At 38.9% G+C, this 27,091-nt stretch overlaps 1 protein-coding gene across 1 annotated transcript; it reads right to left on the reverse strand.

The window, feature by feature from the left end:
* Window positions 1–27,091, reverse strand: LOC107186614 (BTB/POZ domain-containing protein kctd15-like). Its single transcript, XM_015574511.1, has 4 exons — window positions 27,015–27,091; window positions 25,723–25,926; window positions 1,538–1,743; window positions 1–506 (listed from the first exon to the last, which is right to left on the reverse strand). Exons 1-4 carry the CDS (start codon window positions 27,041–27,043, stop codon window positions 1–3), a joined length of 945 nt encoding a protein of 314 aa, XP_015429997.1. The 5' UTR covers window positions 27,044–27,091.

Consider the following 27,091-nt stretch of genomic DNA (forward strand, 5'->3'; position numbering starts at 1 on the left):
TCAGGTGTTGACGGCCTGTCGGACGAACAGGTACTCCGAGAACTGTTGACCTTCGACACCACCTCCGTTGCTCGCTACCACGCGGAATCCCGCGTTCAGCAGCCTAGTGATCGCTTGAACGGAGTTCAGCTTGCAGTAGCCGTTCAATGGAAATCGGATCACGTGACGGGCGTCTTGTTGATGCCAGGCGACGCCTGATCGGGCGTCGATAACCGCCTGGGTCGTTTCCGGAAACACTTCGTCCAGCAATGCTCTACCACCCGACAGCATCACCCTCTCGCCCAGGTCAGGGCTGACGTGTAGGGCGACGCATTCGTAGTTACAGTTGCCTTCTGTGCCCCGTATTTTGTCCGTGTCACGGTTGCAAGGGACTGTCGTGCAACCTGAGCCACGGTTGCTCAGTTGGTTCGTAGGTGGCGGGCTTGGCGAAGAGGAAGATGTCGTTGTCGTCGTCGAACCGTTCTTTATCCGCTCCTTCTTCATCTGTTCCAACTGCCTACACATGGCTGTAACAGGGCGTTCGGTTAACTTTGGGGGTTAATGAATATTTAACGGTTTCAGTGCTTCTGGACTATCCTATCTGGACTAACCTACAAAGATTCAGAATAGCGTGCTTGATAGGGCGAGATACGTGTACAGGGTGTAACAAAAATGTTGTCCGACCCGGAAATGGGGCACTCGCGGAGTGAATTGGAACAAGTTTTTCCTTAGCAACAATGTAATCTGAGGCTTCGTTACCGAGATATTAACGAGAAACCCCGACCAATCAGAGCGCGAGTTTGCCAGTAGCCTAGTCAATGCGCGTAGTCATTTAGAAACTCCGTTTGAAAATCTCAGATGGTTGTTAATCGCCATTTAGAAACTCAGCTAGGAAATTCCACTCACCAAAAAGTACAATTCCTGAAATCATCATATTTGTTCTTGAAAGCAACACAACAGACTCTTTAACTTTCAATAAGAATTACTATAACCTTTCTACGACTTTGTCAGAAACCTTTCGAACACCAATTGATATATTCACGTGAATTCTTTCTCCTTTCCATGCGGAGGAAGACCGAACGATTCGCTTTTGCACGAGATAGAACGATACAATCGAAGCCGCTGGAATTTCGAGAGGCTCGAGTTTTTGTCGTGGTTTCGCCGGTTATCGAGATATCGCCCGTTTAATGCAGCATAATATGAACTTTCCGTGCTGCTGGTATTGGCGGTTAATGGCAGGAAAAATGATCCGGGGAGAGATTCTGCCGGTCAGACAACATGATTTATCGTCGCCAGGCGCAGCGCCGTGATCTTTCGCCTCGGCACAGAAGCCGAAGAAGTTGTCTGACCGTTCAGATTTTCGTCGAAGATTAAGTAATACCGGCTCTCGTGAATTTCAATACCTTCGGCTTGTTTAATTTAACGGTACGTACGCTTGATTCCATAATATTGATTAACAACCATCGAAGATGGAGATAAGAAAAACAAAAAACGAAACTGGCTGGAACGGTATCGTGCGGACGGGATAAAATATGGATAAAGATGAGCCGTCTCTTACGCGCGATGTCGAAGTACCGGGCCTCCTCCAGCAGCAAATCCAAATCGGCGAAGTTCTCCGGTATTAACAGCCGGGAGTTCCTCATAAAATTCAGTATGTGCCTGAACATCCCGCCGTCCCTGTCGATGAAATAGTGCTGCTTCAGGGAGTCCAGGACGATTGGGATGCTGCCGTTGAACAATTTTGCTAGCCTCGATTCTGGATACCTGTGGACGAGCAGTTACAAGACGAATATTTATTATCGTTATTATTATAATAATTTTATTTTATTATGATATTCGGTTAGTATATTTTATAATTCAGGGCAGTACGGACGCTATGTACATAATTGAATTCACAAAGCGTCACGTGGCATACATACGTAATAGTCTATCGACAAAATGGCAGACAGAAAGAGTACCGTAACAGATTTTTGTAGGTACAGTTATACTACATGGGTACTATTTATTTGAAAGTATGGAATAATAAATAGTACTATTTTGTTTTTTGATTATACTCCATCGGTATATTTGATAATTCAGGGCATTTGGAATATTATGTAATTCAATTCACAAGGCGTTGTGTGACATATCGAATATCCTGTCGACAAAATGGCGGTCAGAAAGAGTACCGTAACAGATTTTTGTAGGTATAGTTATACTACATAGGTACTATTTATTTGAAAGTATAGAATAGTACGTAGTACTATTTTGTTTTTTGATTATACTCCGACGGTATATTTGATAATTCAAAGCATTTGGAATATTATGTAATTCAATTCACAAGGCGTTGTGTGACATATTGAATATCCTGTCGACAAAATGGCGGTCAGAAAAAGTACCGTAACAGATTTTTGCACAGTTAAATCACAGTACGAATATTTTGTATGTACAGTGAACTCTAACTATATTGCTATGATCGGGGCTATAGTGAAGTAAAATGACAATAAGTTCATAGGCTCCTCCATGATAAGTTCTATCGTTATAACCTGAACGTCAGCGGCAAAGCTAAATTTTGTCCAATGCCTGTTATAAAGTCATGGCTACGAGTTTGTTGCAAGATTTGTTATAACTTGCGAGCACATTGGCAGCAACATATGCAGCAAATGAGCTTTCCGAGATTCTCTTCCGTTTTTGCCTCCAATATGATAGAGGTTATGTTGCCTACAAAACGCAAGCCAAATGCGGAAACAGATGGCCATGATTTTTTAGGTAACTTTTATTATTATCTGCTGGCAATTAGCTCGAAACTTTGTCCACAACTGGTTATCAGGGTTCCTTGTTAGTATCGTGAACATAATCGAGCTCGTTTTATCACATGGTCCCAATAGTGAAAGTTTCGGCTGTCACATGTTATACGCATATCGCCGTGTGTCAATTCGTACTCATCGGCTCGTCGAAACCGATCAACCAGGCGTCGTCCTTTGGTAATAATTAATACGATATTCGTTTTTCGAGATCTTCAAACAGAACCGACGCACGGTCGTTCGCGGTCTTGTACGCCCGTCGGCGTTTTTGTATCTTCCGTAAATCTCGCTGATCGATTCGTACGATGAATCGTTAAGCAGTTATCCAGGGCCCCAAAGGGGAGGAATCAGATATTCCCCGTGTAGCGACATATAAATTACGTGGGGCTCTCGCCATTGACGAGGTCTCGTTGAGGCGAGCAGGTGCCGATATGCACCGGTCACCTGCCAAAATCGCTCCAAGTTAAACCGAGGGCCGAGGCGTCACAAGCGGCCAAATGGCAGCAGCTGTTCTATAGGAACCGAAATTTTTTTAACGAAGTCCTCCGATCCTCCAGCTTGTCTGGGCACTTCGGCTTTAATTGACGATCGAGCGACGCGCCGGATCGATTAACGTCACGTCGTAAATGGGCATTTTGTCATGAACCGACGCGCCGCTAAGTAAAGGGTATCGTCGCGCGCCCGGCCTCGTTGTCTTATTATTTTATTGGATTAATGAAAATGTAATGGAAATTTCTTCAGAGAACAGGCACGTTGTACCAGGGGAAGAATATCGGGTTTCAAGGGGGGACTGATGTTCGTGCATGTCGTAAAACCGAATATTTTTGCAACCGGTACATGTTACACGGTTTTTGCGTTTTTTGTCACGTTTTGGAATTTTTTCGGTGGTCAATTTGCCCTCTCCCCCTGCGATCTTCTTTCCTTAACATTTTTGGCGAGGGTTACGATAGGTGAATAAGACTACAGTATGGTTATCAGTACAGTATTTCGTTCGTAACGTGAAAATTATTAATATTTATTATTTAATTTGTTTATTTCTGATATTGGTATCGTGTAATAGGTAGATTCATACTGTTTTCGTGAAACTGTATTGCAACTAAAAACAAATGAAAGAAGTGTGTTGATTAGTAGATGAATTGCAATATACTCGCGATTATTGACTGATTGTTGATCCACGATTACTGCCCAGGCGTCATCCCCACCACTAGGGGGGAGGCAATGGAACCTGGCAAGCGCATACTTTGTTGCCCCGGCGCGGACTCGAGTTTGGGACAATAATCGCGAGACCCCTGTAGTGATTGCATGAAATTTATTTAAATGCTTATATGTGCTAGTAATTCTGAAAGTGGTGTAAGTAAAAAGAAACCAAAGAAATTGTACTTTTTTTTTCTTATTTTGTATCACATTTGTTTATATGTATTTTAATATTAGAGGAAGTGGTCCAAATACAGGCTCGGGTCTAAATATGGGCTTGTAGTTGAAAATATAGGGTTATGTTATGCAGGTGCTTCATCCTAGCGGTTATAGTGTGAAACTACGACTCAAGAAAGAATGAAACTTATTCTATGTATCTCCATATTATAAAGTAAACATTTTTTAGGTAGACTGAAATGTTACATCTTAAAAATCTTCAACAGCTTTGACAATAAGTCTAGAAGTAACAGTGCTAGCTCATGATTTTATCCCAAAGTCAAAAGACGATCATTTTCGATTTTGCACCTCTCTATCAATTGTTAAATTAAGTTGATTTTTGCGTACTTGGTTCATGTAACAATACCTGCAAATGAGCTGCAAAATAAAAAATGATCATCTTTTGGCTTTGGGATAAAGTTAACTCTATCACCTTCAATATTTCAATTTTTATTAATATCCCAAATTGGGAGAACTTTGAGTCACTCAGGGTTAACTTTATCTTAAAATCAAAACTTAACAAATTTGCAGAGCTGCAAAATCGAAAAACGATCACTTTCTGACTTTTGGATAAACTTACCTCTGGCTAAGTCTAAGTTACGGTACCTAAAAAAATTACCGATTTATACATAAAATTTCAGAGTTGACTACAGAACATACGCAATGTAACATATGTAATCCATTATACTATAATAGAAAAAATCAAGAGGGTTATGTTACTTACATAATGATTTAATAAAATACCCCCGAACAACATTGAAGCTCGCCGCAGGGATGAAGACACGAAACGGACCCGCTGGATACGATCGAGCCGGGTCGCGCAACTATCACATTAAAATAACATCGGACCGTTGCTTATTACACGGCCGATTTCGATCGCTCAATCCCGTGGCAACGTTCGATTATCGTCATCGCCGGCGTCGAATTTCATCGCTTTATTGTGGCTGCCCATGCCGGAGGAGAGGCGCGTCCGCTATCATTTTCGTGAAAGTTGGCGGAACGGATGCCTTCTGGACGGATCGGAGCCGGAAAAAGGACGAGTCTCTGAGAAATAAGGAGAAACGCCAGGAGTAGCTTCTCAGGAGGAAAAGAAACTCCAGGAGAAAGAAAAAAAAGAAAAATATAAGCAGGGATTAAAATCGTCTCGAGACAAGAACGGTGACAAGAAAGCGAACGTTTCATCGATGAAACCTTAGTGGATGGAGAATATGTAGATGCCAGGCGTCGAACGGTACCACCTTTTCCGGCACTTTTAGAAAGTGCTCGTGACATTTTCGAGCAAGTTTCACGTCACGTTGCATCGAACTCTGCTAAGTCTTCTTAATAACGTTCACTTGCACCCGATACATCGTATCTCCGTATCGTATCTTGATATAATGACAGTACGGGTTGCAATCAGCTTTATGTGCAATAGTTGCTTACGATAAATTCTGTCGCGAGATTAATCTTGTTATAAACTGGTCCCCGTGCAGTGGAAGCTGAGTCTCTAGTGTTGTTTTGGAAAAGTGCTTTGAACTGCTCTGTTTCGTCTGATGTGTGGTAAACTGGTTGCTGTCTTGGTACCTTTTATTAGGTCGTCTCATAAATTCGTGTAGATTTCTGTAAGGACGATTATATTCTAGTGTTTGAAATGTGTCTTTAATATGCATGAAGAATACAGATTTTTCATGCATGCATTTAATCCAAAGTATCTGGAGGATATTAAAGACGCGTACCTATATACGGCTGTCCAGGAAATTTGTTACATGGGAACACTCTGTACCCATGAATGGTGAGAATATAGTAAGAGACACTTCCTGAATTACTTTAAAAATTCTACAGAACATTTCACATTTTTATCTGAGGCTATTGTTTTATCGATAACTTGTGGTTGGGTAGAAGTTAGAACTTTTACCTTTTCCGTCTTGCTATCTTTCATGGGATACACGACTTATACGATAAAATTGCAATGTCACGTCAGTGGTGGTATACGACCGATAAGGGTTAACCATTTTGTTACTATGACCGACTACAACTGTTGTTAGATACCCCCAGAATTAGTTTGTTATAATTAATTATACATTATAACAGTGGAGGCAGCTTACGTGACTGTATTTAAAGGTAGGAATTAATCACAGTCCTCAAGAATCTATCTGACCCATGCCCTTCCAAGGGAAAACCTCCCTTCTTCAAGGATTCTTACTAGCTTTCTTTTTTTCCTTGCCTTGAGAGCAGATTTTCCTGAGCCCTCAAGAACGAAACATCTGTAGCTGTTACTAAGTGAAACGATTATTGAATACAGCAATTAATTGTTAAACGACGAGTACCAATTAATTCACCCATGGGATTATAACATTGTATAACCTGTTGAAGTAGATTAAATTGTATTAGATTTCAGTGCGATCAAGTTTCTACACTTTCTACTGAACGTTCGTTTTCTTAGTTAAAAATTATTCATAAATGTAAATGATTATGTCTTTCTCGTCATTCCAGTTGAGACGATATTTAACATGTACATTTTTGTTCATTTCAGAGTATGTAGTTTGTATCAGTTGCAACAGAAGAAACCATTACAGTATTTAGGTGAACCTTGTTTATGATACTACTTGTTTACTTCCTTTTAAAAATACCACACTCTTTGAATTTATTTGTTTTAGTTTCGTGTTTTTTTATTTATTTATTTCTGTTTTGCAATTCTAATTACCTGAAGTCATCGCAATACTATGTATATCATTGGTCTTTTAGAAATAAAGAAATTTTTACATAAAATCTACTGTTTTGACTTCAAGCACCAAAAAATTAGATCTGTTCCATATGCAAAATTTCTTTCAAATAAATCGATACCTAAAGGGTTAATAAAGTTCAATACTATTTATGTGTTATTACGAATACAGTAAAGTCTCGAGTACAGAATTCAAGATTCTGCCCAATTTTAATTTTCAACTATTCGTATCTAAAATTGTGAATTTGTATAAACTTCCGCAGTCTAGTTATCACCTCCCTTTGTTCATAGTTACTGACTTCATTCATTGAATGAGGTATGGCACCAGATACGCAACCTATACGAGACATCACATGTTCTTGAACAGTCAAAGATGTCCAAACACTAACTCGAAGACAAAACACGTTCACTCATGGGCATACCCAGGTTATCAGTGTAGGAAAGGGGGGTGGCAAAATTTACCTTAATGTAAATTTCATAGTATTATTGTTCTCTTCTGAGGGGGGGAGTGGGCAAAGTACAATTTTTTTCTCCGATAGGGTAGGGTAAAAGCCACTGTGTACCCTTCTAGAGCATAGTTCCCCCAATCTGTTTTGGCTCACCACCCCCTTTTCAAAGTTTGTTTTTATTCAGTGTCCCTTTCGGGTAAACTATCTCTATATTATCAAAATTTCCAACTATAATTGCGCATGTAACCGTTGAATCTTAAATACTTGAATTGAAATTAAAGAAAATAAAATATCTGGAACGTCTCCTCAGATGTCCCTCAACCCCTACCGATGGGCAGTAGCGCCCAGTTTGGAAACCTACGCTCTAGAGGGAGAGGGGTAAGTGATCCCTTGGCTCTCTGGCTTCGCTCAGGCGTTCACCATATCGGTCTCCTACTTCTCCATTAAAGATACACTAAGCACACTGCACCCTGACCACCGTCAATATTTCAAACAACCCATCACACCGATCCGTGGAATCCTCTGCAAGTTCCCAATTCCCATGTCCTCTTCACCCGGCCGTGTCAACGGTGACGGGGGCGGGGTGGTAACATATATCGAAGCGTCTCTGGATACACAGGCACGTTCTTCGCGGCGGCGGCGGCTGGTGCCGAAGGTCGTCGTAATTTAGCATATAATAGACGAGTGCCCTGGAAAAAGGACGAACGGGGGGGTGTGCAGAGAGGCGGTAGAGCAGGAGAGGAGCCGCTAAAGAGGAAGGCCGTCGAGAGGAACGAGCCACGAGTGAGAGGGAGAGAAAAATAGGAACAAGAAAGGCCCTGGAAGAGAGATAGAGAGCCAGCCGGGTTCTCTTGGTGTATACCACCATGGCGGTGCGTTATGGCACAACGAGGGGGGGAAATACCGGCGTAGGCATCTCTCCGGTGTAGAACCCTCGGGCCGGTTCCCATACCTTGCCACGGCGATAACATATAATAACGACGGCCTCGTGGAGCCCGTGGGCGATCTGACTTCACCGGGGTAGGAGAGAAAGAGAAGATACCGCGGGGTAGGTAGGACGCTATATAGAGGTGCCTACGTTACGGTCACGTGTGTATGTGTGTGTATACAGGGTGTAACAAAAATGTTGTCCGACCCGGCAACAGGGCACTCGGGGGGTGAATTGTAACAACTTTTTCCTTAGCAACAATGTAATCTGAGGCTTCGTTACCGAGATATTAACGAAAAAGCCCGACCAATCAGAGCGCGAGTTTGCCAGCCGAGTTCCCGCGCTAGCGGTGGCTACGCGCTGCGATTTGTAACCAACGCTCTGATTGGTCGGGGTTTTTCGTTAATATCTCGGTAACGAAGCCTCGGATTACATTGTTGCTAAGGAAAAAGTTGTTCCAATTCACCCCCCGAGTGCTCTGTTTCTGGGTCGGACAACATTTTTGTTACACCCTGTATACAAGTCGAGAGGGTATTTCGCGCACGCTGGGTCCCTCTTCCTCCCACGGTTCTTTCTCGACGGAAACTGCGAGGAGAAGGCAGCGAGAAAATGAAAATTTTGCGAATCTCGTTTCGGAAAAGCACTCCCCTTACTCGTTACGAAAACACGGTCGGATATTAATTGCTACGGAACGGTACGGAGTCGTGGCACCAGACTTGTAGATATACTTCCTATTTCGAGTTCTTCCTGGTATTTGGGGGAATAATACGGAAGATGAAGTGGCCGTGCGTGGTGTGTTCTGGGAATAATTGGATTGCATTTGTGGAAGCGTTTATGTGTAGTGTTTTTAACGAGCCCGGTGGTTTCCGTTAAAACTGGTCCCTTAAGTAGCGACAGACTTGTGGAGATTGTTGCGTATTCCCGTTGCAGTGATAGAAAAGATTGAAAATTCTAAGGAAAGTTCCAGTGAAAGTTTTCAAGTGCACCCGAGTTTCAAACTCTCATGGAGGCTTACTGTAATAAAATTTTTTCGCGAAACTCATGTTTCAGATTGCAATTTACGCTTGTAAACGAAATGTCCGAATGCTTTCGTCCAGCTAAATATAGATAAACCTTATTTAAAACGTTAATGGACCTTTAATGCAATTTATATGGAAGCCATCGCCGGACATCTGTTTCCGAATTTTCATTTGTTCGACACAGTGCATACATACTAGTGATACATCATTCGATCGAAAGCTAAAAACAACTGCCCACAATAATATATATTCAAGAAATCAATACTACCCAGGGTACACGATATATAAAAAGATTAACGAAATCAATTACCCGCAATGAATTTCAATGCCCTTAAAATAAAAAAACCAATTTCAACATCGCCGACAGCTTTATGGATGCCCATCCGGACAGCAAACGCGTTAACCGCGTGTCCTCGAATACAATTAACGATCTATTATCGATCGTCCATTTCGCCCGGTGAAACAATAAATGAACCTGTCCGGGGCAAGGATCGAGCCAGGTACGAAAATAAACTCAATGACGCGGAATAAGAGGAATAACAAGATGAGCCGATATAGCGGTGGATAGATGTAGCGCGGGGCGTCGAGAGGGCGGATGGAGAAAAAAAGAAAAAAAGGAAAAGATGCGAGAAAACACACGGACAGAGGAACAAAAGAGAGGGAAAGATGTGCTCCCAGGCTACGACGCGACGGGGCCCCGTTTGGTGCGGGGATCCACGAAGTGGAAAGGGGTTGCGGGCGCGCGGGGGAGGAAATGGTACCAGGGGCGGAGGACGAGCGCCGTGATTACCCCGGGCGATCTCTTGGGCCACCGACCGACCGAGGTCCGATCGCGGGTCAGATCCGCTCGCTATGGGAAAACGCTAAACGATCGGCTCACATCACTCAGATTCCTGCTCTGCTTTTGGTACACATGCACACATACATATACAGTGGGTGTAAAAAGTATTCGTACACCCTTTAAAACGGAACAACTCTTTTAAAATTGGTCCAAATGACTTGAGTTTTTTTGTGAAGTTAGAGACATTAATTTACTAAATGATGTGAAAAAAAATTTGAAAAAGTTGCAATTTTTTAATCTGAGGCTGTAATGAAAATTTAGTAAATACATATCAAAGATTTATGGTAGTTATATACATGTTGAAAATTTCATCAAAATCGGTTAACGTTGCTGCGAGATACAAACGATTAAAAATGTTGAAAATCGCAGTTTTTCCCGCCTTTCGATCTACAACTGTAGTAAATCTAACAATTCTCACATCTTTTGATGTCTGTCGCTCGTTTCTGTATTAACAGATTTCAATGAAAGTTTCAGTAGGTACATAACTAACATAAATCTTCGATATGTATTTATTAAATTTCCATTATAGCCTCAGATTAAAAAGTTGTAAAACACGATTTTTAATATTTTCTTCGCGATTCGGACCAATTGCAACTTTTTCAAATTTTTTTTTCACATTATTTAGTAAATTAATGTTTCTAACTTCACAAAAAAACTCAAGTCATTTGGATCAATTTTAAAAGAGTTGTTCCGTTTAAAAGGGTGTACGAATACTTTTTACACTCACTGTATACATACACATACGTGGAACATGACTGGCTTCACCACGAGCCCAATTCGTGCCCCCCACCTTCACAAAAAAGAATCGACTTGTATATGATACGCCATTGTTTGCATATTAACACCAATGCTTTGCTTAATATTTAGAGGACGAGCAGGTTTCTGTCGCGACTTTTTTTATATTCTCGAGTTAGAATTTTTATACGTTTGTCGTAGTATTGTACTACGAAAAATAAACCGAGCCTAAAAGTAGGCTTCCTGATCGGTACGGTAATGAAAATAAAAAAGTTTCACGGGACATTCTTTTAATTTATAAATATTAACGAATTCATCTTATATTTTAGTTTCGGATGACAGAAATGACCATTTTATATAGAAAATTATATTATGACGATATATTTCGAATTTCGTAAGTAAAAATGGTAAAGTTATCCTATAAATCCTGTTACATGATTAAACTTCTAATTCACTAGGGGCTGTAACTGACAAACACGATCAAGCTACTGAGTCCAAAAACAGATGAATCGGAAAGGACGACTTAAGGCTACCACAGACGATACGAAGTTACACAGAGAGTTGGACAAATGGTCAGGACGACAGACTTTTAGCCTATCGTATTGTCTATAAGTCGTTCAGACGGTCGAAGCGACCTAGGTTGTACGATCAGTTGTACGACAAATCGTATCGTCTATGAGGCGTTTTATTCCCACAGGTGGTCATCACTTTCGTACTAAATATGATATAGATACCTAGTATAAGGATGACCCATTTCAAGTGATACACGGAATTATCTCCTAATGTATTTGTTATAGAAAAAAATGTTTCAAGCAAAGCTTACTTGCTTTCAAGAGGGACATTTCTTGGTGGTCACAAATCTAAGTGGACATGCTTTCGAGATTTCATGGTGGCCTTTGTTTTTTCTAAATGGAACCATATGTTTTTATTCGGGTACACATGTAGTTCGTTTCTTGGAGAATTTATCGACTTAAATATGTTGGCGTTCCAAGGTCATTCGAGGTTATTTAGAAAAAAATAAAGAAAATTGTTTTAGGAAAAATCTACAATAATTATGGTAATATTACTCTGAGTCGCTTTTCAGTATCACGTTCACCTCAGTTTACGAAGTTTATATGTATACGTTGTTCGTTCCGCGGCAACAATGGACGCGTGTGTGAGAACGGGTCGCCCCCCCCCCCATCCTATTCCCACCTCTATTTCTCGACCTATACGAAATCGCTTTGTCCGAGTCGGGCAAATTGCACGTGCCGGACTGAAGGGGCGAGGAAACGAGGACTCGGTGGATTCTCCGTAGGATACCCGGAGGGCCCTTGGCTAAGCCACGGCCCGGGACTCTACGGCCCAGGCCAGGATGATCGACGATGTTTTAGGGATTACGTGATACCGGAAGCGCGAACTAATGATCGAGCGGGTTACGTCATCTCTGGAAATGTCCGGAGGAAAACGACGTGACCGGAACAAGGTGAGATTGATTTCACCGTGGAATTGCTAGTATAACTGACTAACACGATGATTTGACCTTGTTAGATGTTATTAATGGTATCGTAAATTGGGGTAACTTTGACTCACATAACTTTGGCCCAAGTCAGAAAACGATTATTGTTGATTATACAGCTCTGAAAATTGTTAAATTTAAAAGAAAGGTATTTCACGTAGAAATACCTGTAAAAGAGCTGCAGACTTGACACAATTATGAACTTTAAATTTGGGACAAAAATACCCTTAACTGAGCCAAAGTTACCTTAAGGGGTCATGCTCAGTCAGGAGGCCGAAAATAGAGTGTTCTTTGGGAATTTTTTTCTCGAAAACTATAAGACCTTCTTCAAAAAATGTGTTTGTGTTTCAAAGATTGCAGTTTCTAGATTATAAGGTAATTTTTTTATTTAAAAATATTTGTTAGTAAATAAATGGTGAGCGATCTCCCGGATGTCTCTTCACAAAACACAAAAGACAAAGCTTCACAGAACAAATCTTGTGAACCCCACGTTCAAGGACAAGTTTGGTTCTTCCATTACATAAATCTTACTGAATTTGTAATTTCAAATGAACCGTTACGAAGTTACAGTGATCACGGCAGAGCACTTTTTGTGAAGAGACATCCGGGATATCGCTCACCATTTATTTACTAATAAATATTTTTAAATAAAAAAATAACCTTATAATCTATAAACTGCAATATTTGCAACACAAATACATTTTTTAAAAAAAGGCTTTATAGTTTTCGAGAAAAAAATTCCTAAAGAACACTTTCTTCGGCCTCCTGACTGAGCATGACCGCTTAAAACTACTTAAACATACTTTTGCACCATATGATGCTTAGATATAAACTAATTAAATATACTTTTATATAGATATAAAAGTAAACACAGCAGTAATTAAATAATATTAAATTAACGAGGGCGGTCATATTGTTTCTGTACCTAGGCGGCCAGTAACCCAGGAAATGCCCTGTGTAAACCCATTATTCTGAAGCAGAGCTCCTATTTGAGAGACGTGTACGTGAAATTGTCTGACATCACGTGTCGCCGTGCATTTCTCCATTTTCTCGATCATCGTCTCAGCACCGTTCGATCGAGCGAGTGCCAATGCCCCGGCCAAGAATCCAAGAATATTTCCGCGATTACTTATTCCCGGCTCGTTGGCTTATCCTACCCACGATCACCGGGGCCCCTCCATCATTATTATTATTTCTGTCCATTGTCGTTCGCCTCTCAGCCGGCGTATAAATCCTCGTAGGTGTCGCAGCTCAGGGGTGCGGTTATCTACCACGCGATCTTCGCCGATGTTGTTACGCGTCGACGATGATTTAACCGACGTAAATCAGTTTCTCGAGTAACACGGGTGAATAAGGCTGAGCCCCTCCGTTTTTCCACTGTCCTCTAGATCGTTGATACTAATTGAATCGACGATACCTTATCCTTCGCGCGAGAATTGATATCATCTCATCAGTTGACAGCCAATTCATGGCTTCGAGATGCTCGATCTGACGATAATTAACGCCGATTAAACACTTTTGCGATTCCCACTCAGAAATCCAAGATTTATTAACTTCAGATAAATCCAACCTACGTAAGATTTACGTATTGTTTATGTTTAAGCTGCCGTCATTTTGATAACTGACCATTTCATCGCGTTGGCGTCTAGGAATTTTATCTCCACTTCTATCACCACGTAAAAAGCTTGCTTTCTCGTCAATCACAGGCGTTTATTGTTTACAGTTGAATGAATAGTGACGTTCTACACGTAAGGTTTACGTGTCGTTTGCATTAACGAAATAAATTTCTTACGTTATTTTACCGTTTCGTTGGCGGTAATAGATTTCTTAGGTCTAGTTTTATAGCGTCATTGGCGTTAACAGAATTTTTTGAGGTTAGCTTCACGTGTTGTTGGCATCTAACAAGGGATGGACCCCAACTATCCGACTTCGATTTTAACGGGGTTCGCCTCAGCGTGAATTACAGAAATGAGAACAACAAACTTATAATGAAAATTTTATGAAATAACCAAGTAAACACGATAACAAATATATCATTTTAACAACCGGTTCATCGAAACTACAAAATTTTTAGGAAACGGTTCTACCGAACCGGAGCGAACCAGCTAAATTCCACCACTGGATGACAGTATACAGATTTCTAATGATACATGTGAAATACAGTAACGTCTCGATGAGTGTGACGTACTCAGGTCCACTTCGGAGTATTCGTGGGAAGACGAAAAGGGTTTTCAGCCGTTCATAAATTTGTTTCTTGCCCGAAGCCGAGCCTCTGGTTAGCTTTTGTTTCCTCTGTTTTGATTGGTTCCACGGGGGGACTACCCCAGTGGTGGGAATAATGCGGTTGCTCGTGTCGCATTCATCGAGAAATTATTGTATTAGAATAATAAATTGTAAAAATACGAACAATTAAAGTTACGAGTCTTTAAGATGTATTATGAATATAAGTCAAAGTTATCGAAATTGCGTAGGCAAAGTGAAACAGAAATATTTCAGTGATCGGGAATCAATCCCATCACCTCCGATTTACCAGCTAAACAACCTTGTACTTCGATAAGTTTGACTTATATTCATGTAGTACATCTTAAAAGTACGTAACCATAATTGTTTATATATCTTTAAAATTATCAAGTGTCTACGCCTAATATTTTACATATATCATTAGGAACCTGTGTACCGTCATCTGACAAAACTCTGTGAAAATCGAAATGGGAAAGTTAGGGTTCTTCGCTTGTAAGAGTATCAGCTTCCTATTTTTGCAGCATTAGCAGGTACGTTTTATTAGGAATTTTTCCTTCAATTTAGACAACTCAAGATCGTTTTCAGGTCAAATAGCAGATGAGGAATTGAAACGTGTATACAAACGTTGGCAATCTAGGGTTAAAAGGGCTCGTAGGCTTATTAAACTGAGCGTATTTTACGGATGTATGTACCTACCCGACCGTACTACTTGCAACGCTGGATCCAGCAGGTTCGAGCGTTTCAGATGCGATTTGTTTCGCGTCTAATGGGTGAAAGGTGTAATTTACTTATCATACAATACGTTGCACACAGGCCACTTTTACTGCCTTTCTCTAGAATGTTTCTGGCTGGATGGTTAAGAGCCAGGAGGAAGTATTCGGGCTAGTCTTGCGGGAATGGGGTTTGGACAAAATGTTGGAAACAAAAAATTTTAACTTGGAAATGAGGCTTGTTTTAGATTCCCTATCTGTCTTTAAATATCTAGTAAAAAGAATTACAAACGAAGTGATTATATAAAAGTATATTTTAAATAAGTTTTTAGCTCAGAAATGATTAGAAAATTTGAATCTTTTGTTGAACTATCTCTTTTTGTATTTATTATGAGATGAAATTCAAGAAAAACTTTCTCAGTAACAAAATATTTATAACTTGAAAAATCCGATTATGAATGGTTGAATGGTTGAATTACATCTTCGAAGTTATTTTAATATTTCGAGAGATACAGAAAATTATACCACATAATTTCTATCGATTTCTTGTAAAATATATAAAAATTAATTTATATTGTATTGTATATGTATAAATACCAGTTGAAAATGAAAGGGTCTGCAAGAACGAGTATTGAATAAACTATTTAGATACAGACAAACGATTACAAGAAAATCAAAATAAACGTATTAAAATCACAGTAGAAAGTAATTAATACTAAATTATCCACTAAATGTGAAGTATTTTGTGTAACACGGTGGTTGGGACGAGGCAGGGCCTTGATTAAAGACTTTCTGTGGCGATGTTCCTGCGTCGTGGTCAGTCCAATCGAAAGCAAATCGGTGGTACAGTAGACTTGTGATACGTTCCACAAAACAATAAGGTCGACGTGCAATGAGGGAGGAAGGTGCAATCGAGCGTGGTGAAGGAGATCGAGAGGTTGTCCAGGTTTGGTTTTTTACGATCTCCACGTCTCCTCTTTTCTCTTCGTCTGTTATGTCGCAACACTTATCCCCACTTGTCGTCTACAATTTTTTTTATTTACACTTCACTGACCATTGTTGTGTTCGTCTGATCACAGATGGGTAGAGTTTTATTAGAATAATCGATTCTACTATTAGAATAATAGACGACGAATAGAATAAGAGTTTTAGCTTAACGTTTATTCGATTCAACAGTTGCTTAAATTCGATTTTAGGTAACGATTTCCTCACCATTATGCTCGATTTTGCAAAATCGATTGTTTAATCACTTTCATGTTCTCTTCTATTCGATCGAATTCCAACGTGAATTCAATTTCAACTCTAAAGCCAAATTCAAATTTTAATCCAAATGAAAACACAAGAATACGTTTGGACCTGAAAATAATTTCCGGTGGGTCGAAGGACATCATGATCTCCATTAGAACCCGACGTTACGTTAACAGAACATTTCACTCTCGATTTTTCCTTAGTTAATTCACATTACTGAATTCTGTTTTCCTTAATATTTGCTTAAATAAAATTTTCTTAACATATTTGTTAATATAAATTCACGTTTAAAATTGTCTTAACTGTAACGAAGCGCAGCCAGCGATGTGATCTCATCAGATACCAAAGGTGCTGTCAAACTGAACGGATTTAAGCGGATTATTTGTATTCGTCGCATTTCCCCTGAAATTCATCTGTATCGTAACAGTGATCACGGCAGGTGAAAGCTCGGTGAGCTCGTTTAACTGTTAAAATCCGAAACGGAACGGTAGATCTGACGAGGATCGATTGGCAACGGATCCACGCTTCGGTGGCTCTATTTAACAACGACGCGCTCGAGACAAGACCGAGTGAGCGTGTTTTATCCGTTTCGTATCTCCTTTTACTCTTGTTTCATCTTCTCCCGATCCGCAGCTGTTGCCATTATCTTCGTTGCTTTATTAGCCGCATTATCGCCGTAATTGATATAAATTGCATAGAAACCGATGGTTGCATCCGTGGCTCACGCTAATTGATTCTAATGTTGCCTTTCCACTCGATTCGGAACACCCACTGAACCTGTTAGCCGCGATTCCCGCGATTATTGCTCCTCGAAGAATGCCCGGTTAACGCGTGGATGCCGCGGGATGGCTTCGTGGAACGTTGCAATCGGTTTTTGTATGCTTTATTCGCGGGTACGCGCGCGCACGATCTTGTGCAACCGATACTGGGCGGGTTACATGAACGCGAGATATAAATCGAACGCGGGGGAATGCATCCTCGAACTTTACGACTGGACTGCGGTTCTTTATGCAAATTCGAATTTTTATGAAGTATATTTTACCGATCTAAAGCGAAGTCAGAGATTTATGTCGCTTGTTAAAGGTTTTATCCCGTCCAAAATAGAGTGAAATTGGTACGAATCTTTGGGGGAATTTTTACTTTGTAACAATTCTTGTTTGTTTCTAAAACAAGTTTGTTAAAAATCGACAACATTCAACATAAACACGAAAACCATATTTGTGGGGTTCAATTTCAAAAGTGGTTATGTCCATTCTAAACGAATATTGAGATATTTATGGATTTTACTTTTTGAATGCGTAAATAAAAATTGAGACATATGTTCTGCATAACAGAATACTAATAAAAATTGAAATTAGTATATAAAAATGAAAAAATGTTATTTTTAATTATTTACAAAATATTATTGTTAAATTGTTGTACATGGCAAGTTTTGATAATGATCTTTAAACATGTCCAGTTTTGATAGCAGAGCACTTATTTTTCGTACTGTGGCTCTAGAAGTTTAATCACCCACTGCACAATTACAGTAAATCCTCGATGAGTGTTCGAACGTTCCTCGGCACTGAACATTAAATATTTCCTAAACTAATGGCCATATGCAGCCGAACCAAATATCATTGGCTTCAGAATTCCAAGCTCTATGCCAAATCTCATTAAAAAGTCAGTATTAGACCTCTTCTTTTCAATGCCGAGGAGCCTTCGAACACTCGTCGACGATATACTGTATTATGAAAAATAAATATATTCACACCGCTGAGAATATTTATGAATTTCAATACAAGTCGAAATAATCATTGAAGAATAGTGCACCGAGTTAAAGAGTACAAAAAAATTCTCTAATTTAATTTTCCCAAAGAAGTGAAAATTCGTTTAAAGGGTGTTACGTTACAATTTCAGTTTCATTTCCTCCCTCCTGTCCTGTCGTACCACGACTAACTGGACACCCTGTATACTTCAAGTGACTTCATCCATTTCCATCCCTACGCTCTCGCGTAGGTGGATCATCGGGAGACCACGATCTCACGTTACTAATCCATTGTTTCGCGAGCGGTCAGTTCTCCTAACGGGATCATCCCGTGAATCCTCGCTAGCTCATCTCGTTTGGAAACGAATACGGGGACCGAGTGACTCGGTTAGCGATTTCGTTAACGACCGGTAACGGAGCCTGGCTTGTCAATTAGAATTAGCTTTCCCATGGACAGTGCGGCTCGATTCCGATCCTGCCTCGATCCCCGCGAAGCTAACGATTCTCTTGACCGACAGGGGCACCAGATATCTATCCACGTCGTGGTTAGTTAGCGTATACATACGGTCGATGGTAACGAACCTGGGCATGAATATCGTCGGATGGCTAACTGTACACTTGTGACATTCTGCGTGTACGTCGCTACGCAATGATTCCTGCGATCCTATGGTGGCTACCGTGGGAGAAGTCGATAACACTACCACGGGAGAAGACGAAATGCTGGTTGCAAGAATAACGTTAACATTCGTTGCTTTGAGAATCTTGTTGGATCCTTTTAGCACTGTCGATGTAGAAATCATTTTTTATAATAACTAGACTGTGGATGTTCATGAAAATGTAGATTTACAAGAAGTATTGGGTTATAAAAAGTAATCTCATATTTATGCAGTAGATGATGCTTTTTCTGGGTTTCAATACAAAACATTGTTCTTAATTACTTATTTTATATACATATATAAAAGAAGAAGTTATGATTGACTGACTAACTCATCTACGCCCAGCTCTTGTAGTTTAGCCAAGGAACGTCAAATTTTAGGGATAACTTTCCCTTAGAATGTAGGCATTCACTGAAAAAGGATTTTTCGAAATTCAACCCCTAAAGGTGCGAATAGGGGTCAAATGTATTTTCTGAGAATCTTTACTTTCTTTTAGTCCCGATGAGATATCTCCCTCCTTTTTACTTTATAATGCTATTTATTTAAAGGCAAAATAACTTCAGGATTTTTTGAAATTCCATCTACTGGGAGTGAAAAGGGGTAACATTTCTTAATCCAGGTATGATATCCATAAATTTTTTGCATTAAGATGATACTTATAAAAATGCCTGGAAAGTAATTTCAGGATTTTTTTAAATTCCATCTTGAGGGGGCGAAAAGGTATTCGAATAAACGGGGATAAAGTTAATAGTATGATACATATTTATTTTGTCTTTTTCATCTTCTTTTTTACAATTTAATTTAAAAATTTTGTTTGAAAAATAATTATGCCAAATCTTAAAATTCCCGTGAGCGAAGCCACAAGAAATACTAATAAAACGTATACATATTCTGAAAGCTGATACTTCACTACGTCGTTTAAAAAAGAAATCATCTCGATTGCCTTAAATTTTCTTGAATTGGCCTTGTTTTGAAAGTAAGCGACGGGAAGATGTTTTTTTGAGCAACTATGCTTTTTTATTTTCGAAAAAGAAAGCACATGGTTCAATCAAGAAAAAATAATTTCCTATAAATGTTGATGGTGCTGTGAACGAATAAAAATAAGAAAAAGTATAATTCCTCGAAAGTGTACCTTCTTGATACTCATTTTCGAAACAAAGTCCATTGAAGAGAATTTAACGTAATCGTAACGATTTTCTTTTTAAACGACGCGTTGAAGTCAACTTTCAGAATATGCATACTTAGTTTGTTATTTAGGATTAGTGCTTTGTATGGAAATCGAAAAAGCATCATCTATTGTAGAAATACGAGATTACCCTTTGGCCATGCCAATAATTTGTACGAAATGGAACGAAAGAGTTTCTTTAAGGTACGATTTTATGTGTCAGTAAATCATGACTTTTACGGCCATGACACTACATGACTTTTGTCGTCGTCAAAATTAGATGTGACGTTGTCGTGACATTGGATTCACTATCGCGACATTACTGGCACAAAATAAAAACATATCATACAGTGTCACGACAACAAAACCCATGACTTTTACTGTCAGGTGAAAACGTACCTTTAGTTTATTAAGAGTTCTATTAAGATCTGAATTAAATGAAAGCAGCATTAAATTTTAAACTACACTGAGTTTTATACACCTGTATAATAAATGCATTCAATCTGATGACTAATGTGAGACATGAAAAGAGATATTAGTATGAAGGTGTTCCATTACATTTATTCGTAGTCCCGACAATTTCGATGATCGCACATAGACGATAGCGTCAGGATCCATTCAGGTCCTTAGAAGTGCATAAACATTTCAAATTCGAGTGTTAATCATTAGGATCACCATTTTTTGCTAATATATCTATCTCTGGCGGTAATTCTGTCCATAGGAGAAACCCTAAGGTTATAAAGTATCAAAGTAACGGACTCTATACTGCCCCACGTATCGTTCCGTGTAGGTTAATATGTATTCAAGTACATTACTGTACAATAAATATTTAATTTTTGCTGTATTGGTAAATCCTACAGAGTACAGCTTTACTTTATAGCCCAAAATGATGTGGATGTGGATATCTATAAGCCTGGGTATCGATAGGGATTCTTAACTTCAAGGTATATCAATTCCAATCCAAGATGGCGGAACAAATTACTACGCGAGAAATGATTAGAAACAAAATTTAGACATTATAACTAATAATTAACACTAGAACTACCAAAGATGGACGTATATCTGTTTCTATCCGATCCTTAACCCTTTCATTCCAAAATTATTCAAAAATTCCTAAAGAAATATTTTGTTATATTTTTATTTATATTAGACGACATATAAATGATTCACACGAACATTTTAACATTTTGAAACCATCTAATGCCATTTTTTATTCGTTGCCATTTGACAACTTGTTTACTTTCATTCCAGTTATATACAGGGTGTAACCAAAATGTTGCAGGACCCTGTAGCTAATATTACCGTGGGAACTCAGCCGGCAGACTTGCGCTCTGATTGGTCGGGGTTTTTCGTTAATATCTCGTTAACAAAGCCTCGGATAACATTTTTGCTAAGGAAAAACTTATTCCAAATCGCCTTACGAGTGCCCCATTTCAAGAACCTGCAATGTTTTTGTAACACCCTGTATATAATAATTTCGATTATATGTAGTGTTATTGTTCACAATAAAATAAATTTTTTCTTAACAATGCTCAATACTTAAATTACATGAAATGAATGAGACAAAGGACCAATAATGTCATGGTTTACCGATACGTTTTTAAATGCACATTCAAATTTGTGCCCTACCATGTAACATATACAAGACTAGACGAAACTATTGTATACTTACAGATATGTAATAATACGTAGTCATATGACAACAATGGGAACGAAAGGGTTAAACATGACAACTTTTTGAGAATATACAAATTTATAATTTACCCGATTCCTTCACTTAAATATTGCAATGAAAATTGCGGAAGATCTAAGAATATGTGTTATGATATTTTAATCATCTGTATCCTAACCAGTTATGTCGACTCTTTCGGTAATTCTAGTGTCAAGTAATTACTTCAATGGAATGAATAATAATTGAAATTTTAAATAATTTTTTCCAGCATATACCAATCGATTTCCCGTTGTTTATTTTTGTAATTAGTATAGTAAATGTTGTCTGATTGGCTATAGGGGATCATTCACAGAGATTAGAGACGTACCACAGCAGTGTAAACTGCCGTTGTGCTTTCACGTTACGTCTCTTTTATGCACATTGTACACGGGGCATACCGCAAATAGCCTTTGGACACTGTCGGGCATGGTAACGGTGTGCCTGATTGCGAGCGATATGTTCTGCCAGATATTGCCCGGTACGAGCATCCTGGAGCGTTGTCGATGGTCACGTTTCCGGACATCACGCTCCCTTTCCATTCTCCCCGCTGTCGGAATTCTTTCCACCGCCGGGATCATTTTTATGGAAATCTCGAGTGGCCTTGGCGTTACAAAAGGTCTCGAAGTCACGTCAAGAGAATAGTATACCGAGCATGTATATGTTTACACAGGACCGGTCGAAAATCGTATTAAGACACACGCCATAGCTTCTAAGTGTTTGTTCTTCTATCGAAGAAACGACTACTTCTTTTTTACTTTACATCTCACTTTGGGAACTCGAACGATCATGAATTTTGTTTGTTTTATGCGATCAGCGATCACTCGTGTGTTTGTCGACTATGTTTGCAAACTTTTATTGAATCGATTCGATGTTGTTTCTACGATGTCGATGTCTAATACGTTATTCTTTTTTGTTGTTGCTGTGTACACTGTTTTATTGGAAGTAGGTATTATTTATATTATTTATAATATTATAGAAATAGGTATTGTTTTTTATTATTTACATGAGGTCTAATTTCAAAGGGGGTTTAAGTACTTTAGTGTGCAACTAGATCAGAATTATATTTTTTACAGAAACTGCATAATATGCAGTATTATCAATAAATATTTACTCTGTCCTACTAGATTCACTTTACGAAAAATTGTTTTAAATTTTGCGAAACAACAGGATTCCTTCCCATTACAGTAGGCCCCCCATCACAGAAAAATTTTGTCTTATACGAGACTCCGAGCGCAAAAAGTTAAAACTAAATAAAAACTGTTTCTTCTAATATTAGGTAACCAAGAAAGTTTGTGACGTTTGAATCGATAGAGATAAATGGTACACAATGTGGATCAAACAATACTTCAGAAAAATAGTCACCATTGGCTTCTATTACCTTTTTCCAACGATTTAACTACCTTTCTTTTTTTTTCTTATAAAAGTTTTCCTTTCTGGTATCTAAAAACTGCTTTAACTCCCTTTCGAAGTTCTGTCGTTTTTGGAACCGATTTCGTAAAGACCTGTCTATTGCCAAGAAAAGATGATAGTCCAAGGGCGCGATTTCTGAAGAATATGGGGGTTGGTTCAATTGGTCCCTGGTGCCTAATTTGAATTCATAAAATAAACAATCTCGAATAATTGACTCTGATCCCGTCAAATTGAAGTCATTTTTTCAAAACTATAAATGATTAATTTTAATAAGTGTTACATACCGATCAATGTTTTGTTAAATAAGCTCTTGTTTAAGCATTACTCCAATTGTTGGAGTGTATTTACAGTTTGAAAATGAAACAATCTAGAAACGGAAAAAACTTTCTTGGTGACCTGACATAATAGAGAATAATATGCATTTCATTTAATTTCAGAACAGTAAAAACATAAATGTTTTTCATTATATGTATTAGTAATTTTTAGTTCGCGTTATATGTAAGGACAAGATTGGTTCTTCTATTACATAAATCTTACTGAATTTTGAATTTCAGATGAACCGTTACGAAGTTACAGTGATCACGACAGACCACTTTTTGTGAAGAGACATCCAGGAGATGGCTCACCATTTATTTACTAATAAGTATTTTTAAATAAAAAAATTACTTTGTAATCTAAAAACTGCAATCTTTGAAACACAAATACATTTTCTGAAAAAGGTCTTATAGTTTTCGAGAAAAAAATTCCTAAAGAACACTCTTTTTCGGCCTCTTGACTGAGCATGACCCCTTAAGGACACGGGCAGCGTCTTCCTGACACCACCGTTACGGAGAAGTGCTCTATTTAAACACTTTTTTTTCATTTTAATTATCTATCATAAAAACAGAACATGAAAAGACGAACAAAAAGTGTATTGCTGCTTCTTAAAATTTCGAAAAATTAAATGTATTCACGATGCGTGTCCTCAAGGGTTAATAAAGCCTGAAAACTATTGAAACTAAATTCCGCCACCAAAAACACATACTTCATACAAATGACATCGATTCTACGATTTCCAACGTCCAGATATCACATGCGAGCGACCACCGAGCGATTACAAAAATCTCGTTGGCATTCCGTCGAGTGTCTCTCGTGTGTATGTCGCCCGGCCGGAAAAATGGCCGACCCTATCTCGCATTCATTATCGCAGATTTCACTTTCCCGCGCGTAATAAATTAGAATGACAGTTCGCGTGGTCGTTCGCGGGCCACGGGATCCGGGGGACAGGACAGGCTTTCCACACTGTGTGCAACGCGGTTTTTCGCGTGTCATAAATATCTTGTGCCCCTCGAGTGAAACTTGAGATCCGTGCATATATGTACAGGGGCGTACCCAGGGGGGGGGGCAGGGGTGGAAGGGGGCCCCTAGAGGGAAAAAAGTGATCTTTGCCATAACCTAGAAGGGAAAAGAATTGGAGTTTGCTCCCCTTCTTTAATATATTGTATGTAAAAATAAATCTAAAATCCACTTAAAATAATATTATTAAGTTTACCTTAACCTATTCAGTCTTCAGGTATTTTGTGCTTCGTATGGATGAACTGTGGCACTGATTCAGCGCCGCAAAATTAATGCCAAGAATATTCATATATATCATAAAGACTATGACCTGAAATCGTCTGAGATTGACAATTATTACGTGTCTGATTCGTAGTTTAGGCTGAATAGGCCTGCAAGTACTTTAGAGCCTATATATCGGCCTTATATTTTTAATATAATTTAAACGCAAGTAATGACACTTTATTTTATAAAATAAGTTTATATAGTGGAACATACGTTTACTGGATAGGAATAATAAAATGAAAAAATACGTGAGAATATCGACATTTTAAGGAGAAATACAGTAAAGGCTCTCTTAGAGTTTGCAAATCGAGACCGCTTCAAAACTTTCACGGTACACCACGAATCGTTTCAACACGTCACAAATCTATTTTTTGTCCGAGGACCTCGCCTCCTCGGCAATAAAGGGGGAGAACGGAGCGGGGGGCAAGAAATTATGCGCTTGACAGGTTCCACAGCCCCCCACCCTCACAGTGTTGGAAATGAAATAGAAAGTTTCAAAAAGAACTTCCTATCCAACTCTCATAGACCCTTTATTCTATGTTAATTTTAATAGATACCTCAAAAATCGTATATGTTTCAAGGTATTTTTGGACGGTACCCAGAAACCTTATAAGTAGACTGCGGATTTTATGTATTTATAGCATAAGAGGAGTAATGCAATAGAAGGTTAACATATTTCTCATTTTATTCTTAACACAATAAACTCCCTAGGAGGCAAAAGAAGTCTTTGTTTACAATTCTGCCATTGTAAATTACTGTGCAAAATGTTATTTTGCATAAAGATCCGCAGTCTATTCATATGGTACTATAAGTGTTAATATAAATTTTGCCCCCCTCACACTGATAACCTGGCTACGCCCATGTGTATGTATACAGTGTGGTGCGGGCTTACTTGGTCAACGTTTCCAGGGAGGAGGTGTAAATCGTGCCGCCTACGTCGATGTGGACCGGTGCGGTGTACCTGGAAGCTGCGGCCACGCACGGTATACCGGTCATCTTCTGGTTGTAGGCAGGCGCGGCTGGCGTCGGTGGTGTCGGCGACGAGGAGTTCGACATTGTGGGCGACGTGGCCGGCGAACTGCTTGGCGACAGCAATCTGACAGAGATACTTTCGACATTAACCACCATCAGGCACTGTCCCGTCTGCGAGGCGGTAAGAAGTGTGCCCGTGTTTGTGGATGGGCGAGAAATTTTTCGGTCTAAATATCACTGTTCAATGAAATTTTGAGAATTCTAAAATGATGAAACTGGTTTTATTTGCCTTGATTTTCCATTGCTGAATACAATGGTAAACTCACTTGTTAGCTTATACGTAAGAATTTTTTTTAATTCTCCTTGACTCATCTACGGTTTTCTGTTACAAACCAAATATTGCCGAAACGAAAGGACTGTTATTAGAAAAATCTTTTAATATTTTATTTTAGAGACAATTGGATTATGCAGTAGATAGCTTGCGAAGTATCCATGAACTTTTCAGGATCATTTGGAGGCCTATAAGATAAAGGAAAATGGGTCTGGACATAAAAAACTCGGTGGTGGCTGGGAGGGGGGTGGGTGGCGATGGAAGCAGTAAAAAGTACGGGGGTCACAAAGGATTAATTTAATTATTAATTTAATTGTAAATATGGGGCTGTAAAAAACATATAGTTTCCATTTTTGAACACAATAAGTAACATTTTTAACTATTAAATTTTTGATAATACATATATAAGAACTGGAAATATGATAGTTATGAAATAAAGTGTGTGTACGTGTGCGAGGTGGGGAAATTGCGAATGTCAACAAACAGGACGTAGGGACGGCCGGGATTCACAAGTGAATTAGTTGTTAAAGCTAATCAAAATATTTATGAAATTATTTAGATTCTACATTTATATTTTACTTCAATTCATTATTATTTGAATTATTATGTTTTAGATATGGTAGAAATAAAATTAGAATAATTGTACTAGATGAATAATTTAAAATATATCAAATTGAACAGTGTCAACTTTATATTTAAAAAGCTAGACTTTGTGACGTGTAAGGGAGAAACTAAAACCAACATCGTGTTCAGCAACCTTTAATTAACATAAAAAACCAGGTTTAGTTACATAATTTCGGGACTTGTTGAACAGTGTAGTAGTATTGCAACACACCCTGTGTTGCTTTTTACAAGCGTAGTTTGAATAAGGCTCTATTTACCTCATTTTAATTTGAGCGCTAGGGAACATATTGCGTTGTGCCAGCTCCGCCTTCGCCTCCTTTCCGTCTGCCTCACA

Source organism: Dufourea novaeangliae, unplaced genomic scaffold (genome assembly GCF_001272555.1).
Source record: "Dufourea novaeangliae isolate 0120121106 unplaced genomic scaffold, ASM127255v1 scaffold65, whole genome shotgun sequence".
In the NCBI taxonomy this organism is placed as follows: domain Eukaryota; kingdom Metazoa; phylum Arthropoda; class Insecta; order Hymenoptera; family Halictidae; genus Dufourea; species Dufourea novaeangliae.

Bases quoted from the DNA above. Each gene is read 5' to 3' on its own strand.
- LOC107186614 (XM_015574511.1), bottom strand. From the start codon at position 27,043: ATGTTCCCTAGCGCTCAAATTAAAATGAG. The intron at 25,927-27,014 runs GTAAATAGAGCC...TATCTCTGTCAG, and splicing joins AGCGCTCAAATTAAAATGAG to ATTGCTGTCGCCAAGCAGTT. The intron at 507-1,537 runs GTAAGAGACGGC...GCCCTGTTACAG, and splicing joins CCGGTACTTCGACATCGCGC to CCATGTGTAGGCAGTTGGAA.